The 18,474-nt window shown below is 56.1% G+C and overlaps 5 protein-coding genes and 1 non-coding gene across 6 annotated transcripts; 3 read left to right on the top strand and 3 right to left on the bottom strand.

Annotated features, from left to right (window-relative positions):
- Positions 1–67: 67 nt before the first annotated feature.
- Positions 68–1,945, bottom strand: ERG5 (RNA polymerase C-22 sterol desaturase; the record flags this gene model as incomplete). Its single annotated transcript, XM_028636786.1, has 5 exons — positions 68–109; positions 180–463; positions 516–1,480; positions 1,549–1,699; positions 1,786–1,945. The coding sequence occupies 5 exons, from the start codon at positions 1,943–1,945 to the stop codon at positions 68–70; spliced, it is 1,602 nt and encodes a 533-aa protein (XP_028491123.1).
- Positions 1,946–4,012: 2,067 nt separating this feature from the next.
- On the bottom strand, positions 4,013–5,425 carry ASK1 (DASH complex subunit ask1; the record flags this gene model as incomplete). Its single annotated transcript, XM_028636785.1, has 3 exons — positions 4,013–4,137; positions 4,211–5,290; positions 5,338–5,425. 3 exons carry the CDS (start codon positions 5,423–5,425, stop codon positions 4,013–4,015), a joined length of 1,293 nt encoding a protein of 430 aa, XP_028491122.1.
- A 336-nt stretch (positions 5,426–5,761) lies between these two features.
- D7B24_002582 (uncharacterized protein) lies at positions 5,762–8,684 on the bottom strand (the record flags this gene model as incomplete). Its single annotated transcript, XM_028636784.1, has 3 exons — positions 5,762–7,744; positions 7,937–8,508; positions 8,564–8,684. 3 exons carry the CDS (start codon positions 8,682–8,684, stop codon positions 5,762–5,764), a joined length of 2,676 nt encoding a protein of 891 aa, XP_028491121.1.
- Positions 8,685–9,171: 487 nt separating this feature from the next.
- On the top strand, positions 9,172–10,215 carry D7B24_002581 (uncharacterized protein; the record flags this gene model as incomplete). Its single annotated transcript, XM_028636783.1, has 2 exons — positions 9,172–9,388; positions 9,458–10,215. 2 exons carry the CDS (start codon positions 9,172–9,174, stop codon positions 10,213–10,215), a joined length of 975 nt encoding a protein of 324 aa, XP_028491120.1.
- A 2,775-nt stretch (positions 10,216–12,990) lies between these two features.
- On the top strand, positions 12,991–17,182 carry D7B24_002580 (uncharacterized protein; the record flags this gene model as incomplete). The annotated part of the gene is made up of 5 exons (XM_028636782.1): positions 12,991–14,352; positions 14,409–14,474; positions 14,532–14,929; positions 14,985–15,301; positions 15,378–17,182. 5 exons carry the CDS (start codon positions 12,991–12,993, stop codon positions 17,180–17,182), a joined length of 3,948 nt encoding a protein of 1,315 aa, XP_028491119.1.
- A 248-nt stretch (positions 17,183–17,430) lies between these two features.
- Positions 17,431–17,542, top strand: D7B24_002579. Its single transcript has one exon. It is a non-coding gene; the product is annotated as a tRNA-Ser (tRNA).
- Positions 17,543–18,474: the final 932 nt, after the last annotated feature.

Genomic DNA, 18,474 nt, shown 5'->3' with positions numbered 1-18,474 from the left:
GGGTTTCGATTGGCGAAGGGCGTTCAGCCGCATCGTGGAGGTAGATCTGACAATCCAACCTCCCTTCTTACGCCGCAACGCGCTCCTTGAACGTCAGAGGACAATCATCCTAGAGGGCAAAAAGAGTCAGTTCTGCCGCTCCCACCAAACGCTTCTCTACTTTTTTATCTTGGACGTACCTTGGGGAAGATGGTGGCAAACACCTTGATCTCCTCAGACAGGGGGGTGGGGTGATGCGTCCACTCCAGCTGGAGCGCGGCCTTTCCGATCATCAGCGCCAGGTTCAGCTGCACGTACACCTGGCCGATGCAGTAGTGGGGACCTGTGCCGAAGACGAGGAAGTTCTTGGAGCCCTTGACCTCAGCGTCGCCCGTGTAGTAGCGCTCGGGGTCGAATTCGTCGGGCCTCTCGTACACCTCGGGGTCGCGGAGCGCGGGCCATACAGACGGGATGATCATGGAGCCTGGACGATATCAGCAACTGTTACGACGTCGCACGATCATGCAAAAACTCACCCTTGGGCACGGTGTACTCGGGAGTGACGGGGAAGGCCTTCTTGGCGACGTAGGGAACCATGATGACGGGAGGGCGGTAGCGAAGAAGCTCACGGACGACGGCACGGGTGTACTTGAGCGACTCCAGCTGCTCCAGGTTAAGCTCGGCGTGGATGTCGCCGTTGCGGACCTTCAGGTTCTCCTCGCGGATACGGTCAAGGATATCAGGGCGCTGGGCCATGATCTGGAAGAGCCACGTCGCGGCACTGCTGGTGGCGTCCTGAGAGGCGAAGAGGAAGGTGAAGATGGTCTTGGCAATCTCGTCGTCGCTGAATTCACGAAGGTAGGGCATGGGCTTGGTCAGACCCTCGGCCTGGCCAGCAGCCTCAGCGTCGCGGTACTTCTTGGACTCCTGAATGGCCTTGACCCAGCCGTCGATGAGCGAGTTGACTTCGCCGCCGGCAGCCATGCGAACCTTGCTCTTGGCGGAGCACTTGGCGAACTCGGCCAGGACCATATCGGCAGCCTTCTTTCCGTACCAGGTGCGGGTGTACGGAATGATGACAGGGAAGTTGACGAGCTCGAGGGCGGCGGTGATGAGGTAGTAGTCGTTGGCGATCTTGTCGACAGCATCGTCGGAAATGTAGTAGCCAACAAAGGTGCGCAGAGAGACGGCGCACATGAGGTTACGCAGCTCAGGCATGAAGGGGACAGGCTTGCCGCCAGCGTCCTTGGTGACCTTGAGGAAGCGGGCGAAGTAGTCGCGGTACACGCCCTCCTGACCAGGAAGGTACGAGTCGAGGGCCTGGCGAGTGAAGAGCTGGTTCAACCCCTTGCGGAAGTCAACGTGGGCCTTGCCGTCGAGGAAGACCCAGTTGTCATGTCCCAGGAGCTTGGGGGCGACATCGACGACGCAGGGGGCAACGTAGGAAGGCGAGTTGAAGATCTTGCGCGATAGATCACGGGTGGAAGCAATGACAACAAATCTGCAAAGAGGCGTACAGTCAGTGTATTGTCACGATGAGGGGTGCCGGTAGAAAAGAGGCAGACTGACTTGTGGAAGACGGAGACACAGCTCAGGGGACCGCTCGCCCACTTGGCCTGGTACTCCCAGAACTTGGGGTCCATGGAGGACAGGAAGGGGCCCATGAAGGGAATCTTCCATGCTGGGCCGACGATGGAGCCCTTACGAACGATATAGCCGACTACAAAAAAGTATTGGTCAGTCGAAAAGCTTCCCGGTAGGCAGTCGTGACTGCACAGCAACGACGATGCGGCAGGCGAGACATACTCTGATCGTACGCGACCAGGAGAGCGAGAACCGTGAAGACGATGGTCCAGACGCTGGCGTTGGAGACGGCCTCGATCACGCTGTCCACCTGTGGTGGGATGGAGACGCTGGCAAACTTTGCGTTCGCCAGAACGGAAGTGAAGGTCGTGTTGGCGTCCATGGCTGCGGGCTGTTGCGAACTGGAAGTCTGCTTTTCGGCGAAGCTGCTGAAGCGGCTTGCTTTGGTCGTTCGAGGTTGAGGTTGAGCGAAGGACGACCGCGAGCTCTCTCACTCTCTTTCTCTCTCTTTCTCTCTGGGCGCGACGAGTTGCGCGAGGGCAGATGTTCAACCAGAAGCAAGGCGCTGAGATTCAAAGGCACACACACGAAGGTCTCGTCGTGTGCTGTACACGACGCAACTGTGCAATGGGATTGCGGAAAGGAATGCGAAGGGGGTGGGTGGAGGAAACGGCACGGGGGGGGGAGGGGGCGGCGTTCGATGTTATCAGTTTTCCTTGGGAGGGACGACCTCACATGGAAGTAAGGCAAGTGGAAATGCAGACTTCTCGGAGCAGTCGCGACCCTACTGGGCACCACCGTCCACTTTGACTCAAACAGGCCTCACATTGTGCACACAGGGTCTGGCCTGGTCAGGGTAAGGTACCTACCCAGGTAGGTAGCCTGGGTGATCACCGTTCAGCTAACAGCACTTAGGTGGTGGCAGGCGGGAAACAAGGTGATGTATTCATTACTCAGCAGGAAGAAAACACTGCAATCAGGGCGGGAGCACGGGTCTCCACGACTGAGATTCCCGTCTTTCCACGGAGGATGGGGTAAGGTCGCAGCGGTGCAGCGGATGTTGCGGGTGGTGAACGGGCACAGTCGAAATTACCAGGTGCTCGATTGCGCAACGGACCAACAGGGCTGGCTCGGCGCGCTGTCAATTTTTTTGTTGGGTACACCCTAAGCGGCAGGCTGCGATGCAGCACGAGCCCGCGCACGAGCCAGCCTTCAGGGGATGGCCGGGCGACAAGGGACAAGGGACAAGGGGTGAGGAGGGGAGAGCGCGGACGGACCACTGTGGCCCTGCGATTCCTTCCTGCCAAGCGGACAGAGGACAGGGCCCTGGGAGGCTAAATTACCACGCCATCTCGTCCAATCTTGTCGGATGTCATTGGCCGATCATTCGAGGTGGTGCGAATTTGGTGGTGAAGTGCTGTGGCTGCCCAGTATCTTTTTTTTTCTGTTTTTCCATTTACGGCGCCGCGATTCACACGGGGGAGAAATTATGTCTGTCTGGTTGTGTCTCAGTCCCCTGCTTCCGTCAGTCACTTGGGCATCGAAGCAGCAACAACAGCGGTCGCAAATAGCAAGCAACAGTGCAGCATGTGCGTCGTTGTCAACAAGCATTGTTCGATCTGCCTTGCCAATTGATGTCATTTGACTTGATACAGAGTTCACCGCAGTTCGCTTCGTCCACCTCAGTACGACGTCAGTCACTTGACTAGGTAGTTACGGCATGAACGGGTAGGGATAAGGGGGGGTGGGAGGGGCGTGGCAGGCTCTCATGCCCACGAGGCACGTCATGGGAGTTTGGCCAGATTTGCACATGTCGCATCCGCCAGAGGAACGAACAACTTTGTACAAGAACAGGAACAGTCAGTCAAATGTTCGCTTTGTGCACGACCCGTCGATGCCGCCGCTTGAGATTGGAGCTCCCATTCGCCAATCACGCCTTTCCCTTCTCCCACACCGCCTGCCATCCAGCATACGAATACGAAAGAGTGGGACCTCCGGACCGTCCGGACAACGACGAGACGCCGTCTCGGCGTCAGAGACATTCTCGACTGCCTGAGTTGCTTTTGGCCTGGCTGTGCCGGACTCACTCGGGTCTCGGGCTCGAATGCGATAAAAAACGGGACCGGGCGCATTCGTCGTCTTCCTACAGCTCCGACCCGCCTCCCCAACCCAGTATTGATGGGTGAGCGGCCGATTTTTTCAATTTACACGTTCTTAGAGGGCAAACACGCACTGCACAGTAAGGGTATCTATCGTATTGGTCTAGTCTTGGCCCGACGCTCCGTCGTCTTCTTGTGATGCTGAGTGCCGGGCGTGCCGAATTTCAGTCCCGTCTCCAGTCTGACTTCCGTAATTTGCTCACATGGTAGCAACTCTTGTTACATCGCCTCGGCTTCAGTGTGCGTGTCAGTCTATCCCGTAAACGTAAGACTTCAACAGGTGACGCCGCTTAAAAGCTATCATTCAAGACGTCATCGTTCATCTTGACCATAGTGGGGCTGTATTCTGAGCTGTCGGGCTCAGCGCCGGCCGTCATCAAGATGTCGTCTACAATCCGCTTGCTAGCCTCCCGTGCTGAACGCAAAGAGAAAACAAACGCAATCAGCCTACGTGGAACCACAAGTCATGGGACAAAAACAAAACATACCGGGTGTCTGCAACAGCTTGGAGGGCGGCAGTGCAAACTGAATCGTCTTGGGCGGGCTCATGCCACCGAAAGCACCCTCGTCGCTGTCGCTGTCCCAGTCGATCTCATACTTCTGCCTTGTCACGGGGGCCTCGGTCGTAGTCGTCGTGTCGTCGTCCTGCGGGAAAAAGTCTTTCGTGCGCCGCGTCGAAGCAGGCGTCTGCACGCTGACGCCTGGCGTCCTAGGTCCGGCCGTCGCGGCGGCAAGTCGCTGACGCGCCGCCGACTTGACGGGGGACATGAAAGCCTCGCTCCGCAGCTTGGGCGCCTCCATTACGGGCGACGACATGGGCGAGTCCTGCCATGACGGAATGCCTTCCTTGCCCTTGCCCTTGCCTTGGCCTTCGTCTTCCTTTTTGAGCGGCGAGATGCGGTACTGGGGTCCCTTGTGCGGCGTCGCCTGGAGCCTGTAGGTTTTGTCGAGCATGCGATGGAGCAGCGGGTCCTTGTTTCCTCGTTGTATTGACTGCTGTGGCTGGGGGAGTAGCGAGCGCGGCGTCATGGACATGTCGGGCAGACGAGCAGTGTGCTGCGCAAAGAGCACAGTGGAGTCTTCTTCCTCAAGCTCGTCCCCATCGTCCTCGGCATCGGGCGCCGGCGGTTCACCCTTGAGCTCGCGCTTCAGCGCTTCATACGGTGATTCGAGGTTGGAGTAGTTGGCCTTGATGGTCCTGGTCGATGGGGCCCGCGGAGTGCTACCCGTGAGCTCGTCGTCGTTCAGGAGCGAAACATCCGTCTGGAAAGTCGACTCGCCGGCTGGCGTGTTTAGCGTCACATCATCTCGACCGCCAACGCGAGGCGTGTTGTAGACTCCCGTCAGGTCCTCTTGTACCGTCGTCTCTTCGGCGTTCGTGGTTTCGTCTTCGTCGTTCGCGAGCTCTTCGTAACCCGAGAGCGAGACATTGGCTGATGCTTCGAAGAATTGCTTCCAGAACTTGGATGCTTCCCAGACGTTCTTGGAGTGCTCACCGTATGATTCGACGACGGGTAGGATGCTCGTGGTGACGATACGGTGCGCCTTGCTGAAATTGTGGTCGATTTCTGAGCTTGTCAGCGCCGGTTGGCCCTGGGAGGCGGGGTGTCACTACCTTGAAGTGTCAATGTGATCGACTGCTCCAACTTCTCCAGCTCCTCCGTCAACGTCAGATTTCGGGGTGCCGCGCTTGGTCGTGACATGTTTGGTGGGGCGAGAAAGTTTCGTGGCTGCTTCTGTTGGCTTCTCGATGTGTGCGCAGCTTCGTGGTGTTTATTGTTGATGCATGTTGGAACTGGATGCAACCAGGACGCGATGCGGGGCAGCTCTCGGCAGCGCACCAGCAACCGCGGGGCATCTAGGCCCCTGCCCCCTGAACGCTCTGATTGAAGGTTGCTGTCCTGATCAACGTCTAAAATTCACACGACGTATCACATGTAATTATTGTCTGATGATTCTTTTTCACGTTAATTCTTCGTATTTATCAGTATTGCTTGGGTATCTTTCAAAAAAAGGAAAAAAAAAAAAAAAAAAAGGCACTACGTCTTCGAGTAGTAGTCAAACATGTCCAGCTTCAGCAAGAGCTGAGCAAGAGGACTTTCTTCGGTGACGCCATCCCCCGTCACTTCTTCCACTGTTGTGCCGCGTGCAGTCTGGCGACGCGGATTTGCATCCTTCTCTGCCATTCCCCTGCAAACGGTAAGAAAGACCTCGACGTTCTTCCTGAATGTTTGATATAACGAGACGGCACGAGAATTATCTGCGACCGCCCACGTTCCCCCGGCCTGGAGTCGCGCATACTTGGCGAAGCGCAATATGGTTCGGAAGATATCGTCCAGTAATTTTGCTACTGGTTGTTGTCGCTTGCGCAGCAACAATGCAGACAGTATCCTCTCAAGGACACGCGAATGATGTTCTCGGAGGCGGTCAGGGCTCAGGACGGTATCCGTTGTGTCCTCTTCCTGGCGGCTCAGTTGCGCTTCAACCTTGTTCAACTTCTCCTCGAAGTCCTGCCACGGCAGCTCAATGCCAACGTCAAAAAAGTAGCTGCTGACGGTGAAAATGAAGTGGCGGGCCTCGAAACAGAAACGAGTGGAGATGTCGTCCGGGTTCTCCCAACCTGATTCCCTCATTGTGATGTCGCGAAATAGACGGTCCACTGTGTAGAGCATGCGTAGGACGCGAAGCAGCGACTTGAAGATGCGATCGTACTGCACTAGAATCACCGGTGTAATTACCGGGGTCAGGGCAGCGGGAGTCTTATAAGCCAGTCGCAAAAAGTCAAGTGCCTCAAGCCCGTCGGGGTCCATACACTTTTCAATCTCCTCGCTCGACAGATCACGGACACCAAAGCTCAGGTCGCCTGGGAGGTGTGCAGACTCAGCAGCATGTCTAGTCGGCGCTGCGCCCAGTGGCTCGTAGCTTTCAACCAGGATTCCCATCAGGGCAAGACGAAGCTCTGAGCTTGCCGGCGGCCATGTGTCTCTGCCGCTCAACCGTAAGCCCATGACACCGCCTTGTCGAGCAATACCCGCCTCACGCTCTGCTGTCTCCATGTCAGGGTCGAATAAAGCATGTGTTAGCCGACTACAGAATGACCCGCCTCTGCAGAGATGGAAGTCACGCTGGACCTTAAGATGTGCCCTCAAGTTGTGAGCGTTGAACAACAATTTGAGGCTTTCTTTGCCGACAATTCGGGCCTGAGTCGCTATGATGGGGCCAAAAGATAAGACTGGCAGCAGCGACCAGTGTGGCGTGAACTCAAGCCCAAGCGTGTCTTTTGTCCCTGGCTCCTTGGCTTCCAAACAGGCCTTGAGAACCGTGGCCAGCGGGTCCTCTGCTGGAACCGCCTCTTGTAGCTGCGCAAGATTGTCCATTGAATCGAGAAGCCGGCTTCGCAGCTCTTCCTCGTTTGTGCTGAACATTTGAAGCTGATAGCCCCCAATATTGTTGGTTGGCATGGCAGCCACAGCGTCATCTCGCACTATGCGACTGCGTGATCGAATCTTGATAGCGTTGATCAGAGCATCTTCATAGGAGCGGACTGCTCGATCCACCTGGTAGATGGATTGCCAGTCAAAGTGCCATTTGATCGGGGGGGCTTCGATCGACGCTGCCATCGCGGACAAAAGCGGGTGGCTTGAGTGATTCGACTTGATGAAGCGAAGGTTCCGTCCTGTTTCAAACAGGCTCTGGACGACATCTTTCGGCATGAACGAAGGCATTCTCGCCAAGTCCAGGCGAAAATCCAGTTCCTCAACTTCGTCTCCGAAATCGTCGACGTAGGATTCAGCTTCTACCTTGATGAAACCCTTCTGCCGGCCAGCGTCGTGCTTGCTGAGGGGCACCCCGAGCTCTGCATATGTACCGATCCATTCCCCGAGGAACTCCAACCAAGGTCGACCCACGCTCTGGAGGACTTCTCGCATAATCGCTCCAAGGTGGCTATCACTGTATTCAGCAGCTTGGGCTTGCTGGAAGACAAGAGTGAGGACGTCTTCATCGATATGATCGCGCCGAATCTTGGAAATTAGCGATTTGAAATACAAAAGGATTGAAGAGACCCGGCGTATGAGAAACCGCAACTGCAATAACGATCGCGGTTTCTGCCCCGTGACCGACAAGTGACTTTGTATGACAAGAAGAATTCTGTCCAGAGCACTCGCCAACGCCACCCGGCAGGGACTTGGGTTTTTCGCGTATGTGTTATTGACGAATGCACGAAGCTCTCGTGAGCCGTTGCCGCAGTCACGACAGGTGCTGGAGACTCCTTCGAGCACCAGAGCCGAGTACCCGGATATCCTGATCTTGGCAAGAAGTGGCTTGAAGGAGCGAGATTCAGCCTGCCACGCAAAGAAGACGGATTCCCTGCCCAGGGCTAGAGACATCAGGGCGCTGCAGTATGCCTCAGCGTCCACTGTGGCGTGGTCATTGCTCTGAAGTCGAAGGGGATCTTCTTCAACTTCAAGCAGACTATCAAAAGCCCCAGGTCCAGCCTCCGTGATGAAGATGGGTGGCTTGCGCTCATCATCTGGGGTATCGAATGCATCCCATGTCTTATGTTCGGGTGCTTGCGGCGGTGGCTTTTTCAAGTCGAGCCATATATCCTCGTATCCATCGTTTCCGACATCCTCTTGCGTGCTGCGTACTTCTGGCACCTTTTCCACCTCCGAAAAGGGAGTCTCTACTACAGGCACGGGATCATCATCATTCTTCTGATCGAAAGCGGGGATTGCAATCAATGGTTTGGTTTCGATTGGCTGCAATTGAAATACGGCCGGCGGATCTGTGCTCAAAGATGCGTGTCAGTCGAGTCCTCTTGTAGTAGACGGTATACACACCATCGACATTGTACGTGAAGAACCGTCTGCTCGCCTCGGGTATGCCGTTGTCCAGAAGCTTGGACGCTCGCCAGAAATCAGGGATGGCGAAGACGTTGCCAGCATCGTCCTCATCAGTCATGGTGGAAGGAGCACTCAAATGAACTGCATCTGCGATTCATCCCCTACGAGCTGCATGCTCAAGGTACTTCTACCGGCGGGAAATGAATGTGAGGATACCAGTGTCGTGCCCGGCCGAGTTTTGCTCGGCAGTTTCGCGTGAGGAGGCGTGCGGTACTCTTGGGTGATGCTGCAGTGGCCAGAACCTTGCCCCGCGACGCGCGCTGACGTTCAGAGTCGCGTCAAATCGTTACTTGCTTTAGGGGCCCAGGCGGCTGTTCATTGGCGGGCGCATCGCCAATGAGTGGGCCGGTGATGGACGAAACCGTCGCAAGCCGCCAGAGCTTCAATCTACCCATCTTCATGTCATATCGACACTGCCGTTTCACAGTCCCTAGCTGCCTCCGCCTTACACCACCTACAGAAGACACGTACGAGCCAGAAACAGCTCACAGGCGTTTTTTTTACTCTAAACCGCCAGCTCCCATCCCCGGCCTTGACCGCTGAAAATGCCGCCGAAAAAAAGGGCCCGAGGCAGCACCGTCGCAACGCCGACACCAGCTCGAGATGACGATGCAATGGATGTTGATACACCTCAATTTGCCGATACGCCGACAGCCCCATCCAAAGAACCTGCCGTCTCGGACGAGGAGTGGCCCAACAACGCCTGGACGGACGATCAAGTCTGCTCCCTGTTCAAAGGTGTCGTCCGATGGAAGCCAGCAGGTAAACTCTTTCCCGCCCAACATCTGCCCCTTACAATTGACTTGTTGCTAACCAGATTCACCATCACAGGCATGCATAAACACTTCCGTATGATTGCAATCAGTGAGCACCTTCGGCACCACGCCATTGATCCAGCGGTCCATACCCATACCCGGATTCCACACATCTGGACGAAGCTGCGCACCTTCTACAACCTGGAGGCGATCGATTTGCGGGAAGACTTTTTCGATTCCCAGGAAGATGAGGACTACGAAGATCGGTTTCGAGAGTTCACGCTACCGGTTGGTGACTTCGAGGAGCACATGATGACACGCGTGCGTGCCCCTAGCGAAGCGCCCTCATCACCCCCCCAATTCGACCCAGAAAACCCTGCAGCCGGAGAGGCCGTGCCGACGCCAACGTCCGCGCCCTCGTCGCCTGAACCAGAGAAGGGCGTCAAAAAACGAAAGCGAGCGTCAACGGCTGCGTCGAAGACCCGGGCGAGCACTGTGGATGATACGGAAGACGAAAAGGACACGGCCTCACCGGCCCCCAAGAACGCAAGGACCTCGAGGAGCCAGAAGAGGGCGGCAGGCAAGGCGAAAGCCCGCAAGGCTGAGTCTACGGAGCCAGAGGAGGAAGAGGAAGAGGAGGAGGAGGAGGGCGACGAGGAGGAAGAAGATGAAGGGGACGACAGCGGCTCGCAAGAAGGGGAGGAGGAAGAGACGAGTGCCGAAGCCAGCGCTGCCGAGAGCGAGGCACCTTCAAGGTCGACAAGGGGAGGTGGTCGCGGCCGGGGAAGAGGCAGAGGCGGCCGAGGTCGTGGCCGTGGCCGTGGCCGGGGATAAGTTGAGTCGACGATCCTAACTGCTTGCGGACGAATGAAAGACGACGCGATTCGGAGATCAGGCCTGTTCCGCATCACCCACATAGATACCCAGCTTTACCAGTTTACCAACGGAGCGCCGCATGAGTCGGATTGAAACACCTGTGTAGTTTGGGGCCCCTGAACAGATGCTTGCTACAATGGCCCACGTCATGCAAGGGCCGAGCTAACAGAGCCTGTTTATACCTCCAGTCTTTAGTACCGGGATGCCTAGCTTGCGACGCCCTCGCAGTGGACTATTCGGGCGTCCAGGAACCGGCAAAATTGCACGTGATGCTGCTTGACCCTTCCATGGCAAGGTGGCGTCCTTCCATCGAGAACACATGCCTGACTGCTTGGTGCTGGGTGGTGCGGTACCGAATGGATTTTGCAAGGGCCATGGGTCGGGCAGGGCTCATAAGTGTTCCATGGCGTTTTGATTTGGAAGTGCAGATACCAGCTGCCACAACATCCAAGGCTCTTTGGAAAATCCCGCACAGCTGCCGGCGCCGTGAGGCATGGGGCCACCCACCAGAAGTACTGTATGTGTGTGTGTGTGTGTTGATGTGACGCTTACCGAAAACCCAAAGCCCAAAAGCCGCAACGGAACGCCGAGCGCTGAGGGCCGTTGGTAGCAAGGCGGCCGGCACGCGGTCACCAACAAAGGTGCTGGCTACAACAAGACCACTCAAGGTTGTTTGGCGGCCTGATGGAAAAAGTGACGTGTCATAAATTGGAGATCTGATGGACAATGGCAGGGTGACCACAGACGGCTGAGGCTCCGACGGAAATCACGGCTACCTAGTCCCAAAGAGAGGGATCCCTGCCAACCTGTGTGCTTGGAGGCCTTGGTCTCGACGTCGCCACGCGCTTCTCTGCAGCTGTGGTTGGTAGGCTTGACGACGGCGTCGGGGGTTGCATGATCTTCTCTGCGAAGACATGTCATGCCGTATGCCGGAAGGAGGACACAGCTCGAGTTGGTCGATGGTATTGGTTGAGAGAGATGCACAGCGAGTGACTCGCAGCGTTCACGCAGTCTTCACGGAACGTTAGGCGGTAAAGAAAAAAAAAAGATACTTGAACAGCCGGACAAGACCGTCAGCCAGCCCCTCGACCAGGGTTCGTGCCGCCGTCCTTGCTCACTGTACATGCAGCTTCGCGGGGGCGTCGCCAAGACAGGGTTGGCTATGTCGACTACCCAAGTGCGTCGTCGTAAAGAGTCAGTCAGGCTAGGTCAAAGCCATCGATGACGTTCTCTCTCAACGACAACATGGCGTGGCAGTCTGTGCCCTTTCCGGGCAAGCCATTCGTTCGTTGATGATTGAATGACATGGACGGGTCGATGGCTGGCTGGCTTGTGGCTTGCAGTACAACGCAGTTCTTCAGAACAGTGCTTGGGCCGCAGCCTCTTGAAAATGTCCTCTGAGCTTAATTCGTCGTCATGTTGAACAAGGGGGAGGCTATGCCCAGAACAGTTAAAGATGATTCGATTCGACCGCTGCCGGGGTGGGCTGAGTGCCTCCGATTGTCCCTTGTCCCACGCGTCGCCTCGGGGCCCCCCTCCCCTGCCCCGGAGATGGTGATCCATGCGCTGTTTCTAGCCCCCCGGAGCTTCTGTGAATCGTGCGCTGGGCCTTGCCCTGGCTGCTGCCCTGGCTACTGCCCTGGCTACTGCCCTGTCCAGCTGCCTGCCCCCTGCCAGTGTGCCCATTCCGCACCCGGCCAGAGCACTTCAAGCGCTTCACGTAGCTTGGAAGGTACCCAGGCTCACATGGCATGGCATCGGTACCTACCTGCCTTGTCAACCTATGTGCGTTGTATGTCGGGGGAAAGAAGAAAGTAAGAGTCACAGTTTCGAACAGACGTGCACGAACCCATGCGACTCTGCCGGCCTCAGTTCTACGGCTTTCACTTTCCAGTGCCCACGCACTCACTGGGCCACAGGACCCTCGAGCTGGCCCCGCCCGTTCCTCAAATCCCCCCCACCCCCTCAAGAGGTACCCCTACCCTTTCTACCTGCCTGGTCCCAACGTGAGCCACCTAGGTAGGTAGGTAGGTGTACCTGGGTACCTAGCCTAGGAAAGTAGCGAAGACCACATCAGACGGGACATCGGCCACGGACCTGAGTGCCCAACCGACCCCAACCTGCCTTACTCGGTAAGGGAGGTGCGAAGTAAACCCAACCTGATGAAGTCTTTTCTCTTCCCTCTAGCTCCCGTCTCAGCTTCTCGAGCTGGGTAAAGCTTTGCTCGGGACCTCGAGGTATCCAGGCTTCCTTGTCATTATTGGACGAGCAAAATCTGCCTGCTGACGCCTCGTGCCGTGAGATAATTTCGTGCCTGGTTGCTCCAATGCCCTCGAGAGACCACCAACCCCCAACGCCAATCCCCTACGCATCGGCCGACTTGCACCGTCACATCGCATTGCGCCGTCAGCTGGTCGCCATTCACTCGACCCCCTACTACGGCTGCACTTGCCATCGTCGCCGCAGCAGTCAGAGAGACCCTCCTTCGTCCTGGCGATACCTCACCTTCTGGAAGGCCCGCGCCCCTTCTCTCCCCCCTCCCCTCCCTCGGTTCACCAGTACAATGCTGGCAACAGAAGACAGGCGGCATCTCAGACCCGGCACCTCCCCTTCTCACCCGCCCCCGACGCTACTGGCTGCTTGCCCGAACTGCCCCCAAACTCGAGCTCGAACCTGAGCCTGAGCCGGATCTGGAGTCGGCGTCCCTGAGCCTGGCAGACTACCTAGGGCGTCATGGCCTTCCAGACCAACGTCTTCAGGGACGGTGAATGGCGGACAGAGACGGTTCACATCTCGACCATCTTGCAAAAGTCTGCTGCTACGCCTGCCGCCCCGACCCCAGTCTTGCCTGAAGCACCCGCCTGCGGTATCCTCACGCGCACACTTGTTCAAAGCCCCCTGGTACACTGGATCTTGCCGACTCATCTGCGCTCTGCTCGGTACAACGACGTTGCCTTTGTCGGGGATCATTATGTGCAAATCAACGAGCTAGGCGATGGTGGCGAGCTTCGAGAAGTCTTGCGCAAGGACGACTTTGGTGCCCGCATCCAGAATGCCCACGTCATCGGCAACACCTTCGAGCGCCTGGAGGCTGGGGACAGCGAGGTCGCATTTGGCCAGCTCAAAGAGGAGGACGACGAAGCACAGATGGATGCCAACCTCGGCCTGCGCCCCAGTCCTTCGTCCCATGCAGCCTTGCCACCGCATCTTCTGCTCCTGGTCCTCGCAAACGGCACTCTCGTCTTTCTCTTCGTCCGACGACTCGGCGAGCGGTTCGAGTTTGTTACGTCCGAGTTCCGCCATCCGGACGCTAGACTCGGTACGCTGGGCTATCATGCTGCCGTTGATCCCAAGTCGAGGTATATTGCAGTGGCAGATATGGAGAACACATTCGTCGTCTACGAGCTTCAATCGTGGGAGACCATGTCACAGCAGTACTCACAACACAGCTCTATTTCCCCCGTCAAGTCATGGAGTCCACGGCCCGTGAACGGCTTGGTCCATAAGATGGAGTTCCTCCACCCACGCCCAGAGGATGATTATCATGTCATTCTGCTCCTCGTCATACTCAAACATGGCGCCTCTGCCCCCAAGATGATTCTTTACGACTGGGAGCGCGGGGATGACGTCCGCCAAATACTTGCCGAGGACAAGGACGGGCACCGATTGCCCCGGGAACACAGAATGCCACTATTCCTCATCCCTCTGACCATCCGGAATTCGTTCTTCATCGTGTCCGAAAATTCCCTGGCTGTTTGCAAGGATCCCCTCCAGGGACCGCCTCAATACGTGACAGTGGATGCGGGCGCACACCCGAAGACACGCTTCCACTACGGCACGCAACCCCCAATGTGGACGGCGTGGGATCGGCCGGTGAGGAGAAGGGGGTACTATAACAACAAGGACAACATCTATCTTGCTAGGGAAGACGGCGTGATAGTCTTCTTCGAATTCGATACCATCGATCTCCTTGCCACTGGCATGAATGTGGGCAACTGCAACAGCAACATTTCCACAGCCTTCACCACCATGTATGATGCCTTCAGCGATGTAGCCATCATCTCAGGTGATTCTGGCCCGGGCATGGTGTGCCAGGTACTGTCTCTCCCTTTGCGCTACAGTGCACCTTGCTTCTACTAACTGTTCACCAGTTGCGACCAAGAAAGCCAATCGTTGAGCTCGGGACTATTCCCAACTGGTCTCCGACACTCGACTTTGTGACCACTGACCAGTTCACATCTTGGAGGGGCGACTCAAGCCAACGAGGTGCGCAGACGAGTCGTTGGAGCGAACAGTATAGAGAGCAAGCCGCACGACATGACCGAATCTTCTGCGTCTCCGGAACCGGCATACAAGGCAGCATCACAGAGCTGCGCCAAGGGATCTCGGCTAATATTGGCTGGGAGATCGCCTACGACACGGCCATTCGACAAGCCTGGGTTTTTGAGGCTCAGCTGAGTGATATAGGGCCTGGATACTACTTGCTCCTTGCCCTGCCTGACTCTTCCGATATACTTCAGGTCCCGCGAGACTCTCTTGAAGCCAGCCGGCCGAACCCTGGGGGGCCTGACTTCGACACAACCGCACGAACTCTGGCAGCCGCACAGTGTTCTGAGCAAATCATTGCGCAGGTGACGGAGTCTGCCATTTCTCTAATAACCCCCTTGCGAAGGTAAGAAAAAGGCTCAGCATGTGACTCTTGTGAGAATACTGACCATCGAGTAAAGCTCTCGACAGGCTTTCTCCTCCTTCGAGGGTGTCCAGGGTAATGCCGAACATGCTACGGTGCGGCAAAAGCGCGCTGCGATCTCAACACACGGCCAAAATCGGTCACTCATCCATGTCTTTTATATCGAAGATCTTCATGCCTCTGTAACCCACACATTTGAAACTGAGGGAGAAGTCACATGCCTCGCTTTCTGTCGTATTGGTAGGCAGGAGTGCATACTTTCTGGTGTCTGGCGCGAGAGCCACCCTTACATGGCTGTGTTTCCCATGGACAACGAGGGCAAAGTAACGCCGTCCTTGACACGACTCGATGCGGGTAAGCAATCGACTCCTCCAGGCGAGAGTACGATCGTCTACTGACGTGAGCCCCAAAGATGTAACTGTGGCGACAGGTATTGGTTCCGAGCCGAGCCAGGCATCTGCGCCTACGGGTCCCACAGTCGAACCTATCACAAGCATTGCGCTCGTTGAAGAAGGTGATGCGACCACAAGCATTGCCTTAGGATCCCGAAGTGGACACCTCATCACCTTGATGCTGAACTGCAACGATCCGTCTCAAACATTCATCTCACGAGAGAGGATTGGTTCCGTGGCACTCCGCGTGGTAGCGACAGACAATACTCTATGTCCTGGATCGGTTTTAGCCTGTTGCGATGACAACCTCTTACTCTTGAGCAGCTTTGACACGGCTAGTACGGGAAAATTCCGAAACAGACAGCGAATACTAGCGAACGATGTCAAAGACCCGACTTTAGCTGCGCCACTCATCACCTCGGTGACAAGCATGCAAAACAGTATTGGTCAAACGAACCATATATCCCTCCTGTTGCTGGCCAAAGATCGCATCCTCGTCACGGAAATGCTTCCAAAGACAGTGTCGATGCCGAGAAGCCTCCCGTTGCATGGCACACCCACAAGGATTCTCTTCTCGCAGACGCTGTCATGTTTGGTGGTCGCGATGAAGGTGGGCCCCGGCCAGACGACGATTGCTTTCGTAGATCCCGATACCGGGGAGAACTTGTCCATGCCGACCGACAAGGATAGCAATCCGCTGCCTTTCATCAACGGCTTGGGTCTTTTGGACGACAGGATTCACGACATGTTCGAGTGGCTCTATGTCAAGGAGGGTAAAACATGGCTCTTCATAGTCATAACGACGAGAGACGGACAGCTGCTGATCATCACCACTCAGCGGGTCGAAGTGGAAGGTGCTGACGGTCGAGTGAGCGAGAAGATCCGTCACTGGACTCGGTACAAGAAGAAGGTCGCCGACCAAGCCATCTATGCTGGCGTCGGAGATGGCGCCGATCTATTCTTCTGCGCTGGCAACATTCTCCACTGGGAAGCTCTGGATCTTGTGGAGAAGAAACTGAAACCCAAGAAGACGTTTGCCCTCCCCTCGCCAGCCACGTCTCTGCGAATCGTCAACGATCAGCTATGTGCGCTCACGACAAACCACTCTTTGCTTGTGCTCAATCACAAGGCCGAGGGTCGACACGACGAGATGACTTTTGCTCATAGTGACGTAGGAAGTCGCAAGGCCTCGCACTACATTGAGATGGGCAATAGTTGTGAGGAGACGCCTGCCTGGCCCATTACCCTCATCTCTGAACAGACACACGATTTTGTCGGGGTTTGGGTACCATGGAAGGAACCAGAAAAAGAGTTCAGAATTGTGTTCAAGGGGAGATTGCCAGCAGGTGTTCGGAGGCTGCGCCGTGGCCACGTGCGACCGGCATGGATGGCACCAAATATCACGCCTCGTTACGGGCACATACCCAGCACTGTCGATGCGGCGGATGTACTGGCCATTTGTATGGACGGCTCACTTCACCACTTCACCCTGCTCAGCCCTGAGGCATTGGTCGTGCTCGAGCTCATTCAAAAGCTCGCTGTACAAGGTCGTTCAGACGACTCACCGACGGCGAGGCTGTCACATGCCAATGGCACGGAGCCGTCAGCTATGGCCAAGGCCAGGCGACACGGCCACGTAGACGGCAACGCGTTGCAAAGATGTCTAGACAAGCGAGCCCTGGAGGCGCTCTTGTCCGCTGGCGACGGAGCCGACGTGCTTCTCCGTGATGCGTTGGAGAGCCTCGAGGGAGGGCGTTGGACGGCGTCTTTCGGAGGACAGAGGGAGAAATACGTGGACCTGGCATATGAAATCCTAGAATATTTCCTTGCCCCTGTGTTTTAGTTGCGCGGGCGGGAGCCTGCTTGCTGGCTACATAGAGAGATCCTCAACATCAACAGCTGTTACAACGCACCGAGACCCGTCCCAAGGACTCGTGCAACCGAATCTTAGGGTGTGCGAGACGTTTCTGCTTGAAGTCGGCGGTGAGCTTCGGCGTGTCAGGCGCTGATGGTGTCGGCCGCGGTGAGCAAGAGGCTGACGCGCTCGTGGCAAGAGTACATAAACTAGTTTGACGTTAGGTTTTGTCATCCGGCGCTTTGGCCGAGTGGTTAAGGCGATGCCCTGCTATAAGTTAGCGACCCCGGTCGCTTCGTAGACTAGGCATTGTGTTCGCACGCGCAGGTTCGAATCCTGCAGGCGTCGTTTCTTTTTATTGGATCGACAGGACACAACCTTGATCCAAGTATGTATGACTCTCGATTTCTGTATAAAATTTGTTTGATGGTTCTGAATGATGGTCCTGCTTTGGTTTGTGCGTATGCTCATTTGCTGTACTGCCTTTTGAACCAGGCCAAAAGAAGGTCGTGTTTGTATCGGCAAGTAGTCAGTCATCTCTGAACTTAGTGAGCAAGGCTATGAAGAATGGTAGGCCAGGCACCTGCTGTGAACCTGAGGCAAAAATGTATGCTCACAAGAAAGCGAGCGCTATTGACAACGCAATCCCTAGTTGCTGCCAGCCCTCCGTACTTGATCTCCGTACTTGATGTGCCGACCTTCAATAAGGAGCATACCAGGGTAATAGCGGTCGTGGGAATGAATCTTGATGTCCATTGAGTGGCATCCTGTTGCCCCTCTTCCCTGGTCTGTGCTATGAACCCGTCCGGGCCTGCTGTACGCTCTACCTTAGTGTGCCCCGCAGTCCCAAATCCAGCCCACCACAACACCCACATCATCACTGGCTGTCCTTGTCGACTGGGCTTTGGAGGCCACCCCTCTCGTCTGTCTGGTTCTTCCAAGGCACCTCAGAATAGCATGTCCCGTCGACTATAGGTCGTAGACAAGATAGTTTAGAGCATTGGCTTTTCCCCGGCCTCTTCCACTTCAACGGTGCAAGTGACTGGATGCTACTGACGACATCAGAGACCTAGCTTTCCGGGTCCCTTTTTTTGGGCACCCTGTTTCCCAGCACATTCTCTCTGTAAGAACCCCGCACACGCCCACACGCACACGCACTGCCGCAAGTACAATAAACCATACATATTTTTTCCCTGAGCAACCTTGGCCCACCCCCACCAGGAATTTCGAAACCCTCGCAGCCACCCTCAACCCACCCCGCAACAACCACCTTTTTCCTC

This window comes from Verticillium nonalfalfae (assembly GCF_003724135.2).
Source record: "Verticillium nonalfalfae strain VnAa140/NRRL 66861 chromosome Unknown scaffold_164, whole genome shotgun sequence".
NCBI lineage: Eukaryota > Fungi > Ascomycota > Sordariomycetes > Glomerellales > Plectosphaerellaceae > Verticillium > Verticillium nonalfalfae.
The sequence above is the reverse complement of the archived record's forward strand: the minus strand, read 5'-3'. Positions and strand labels throughout refer to the sequence as shown.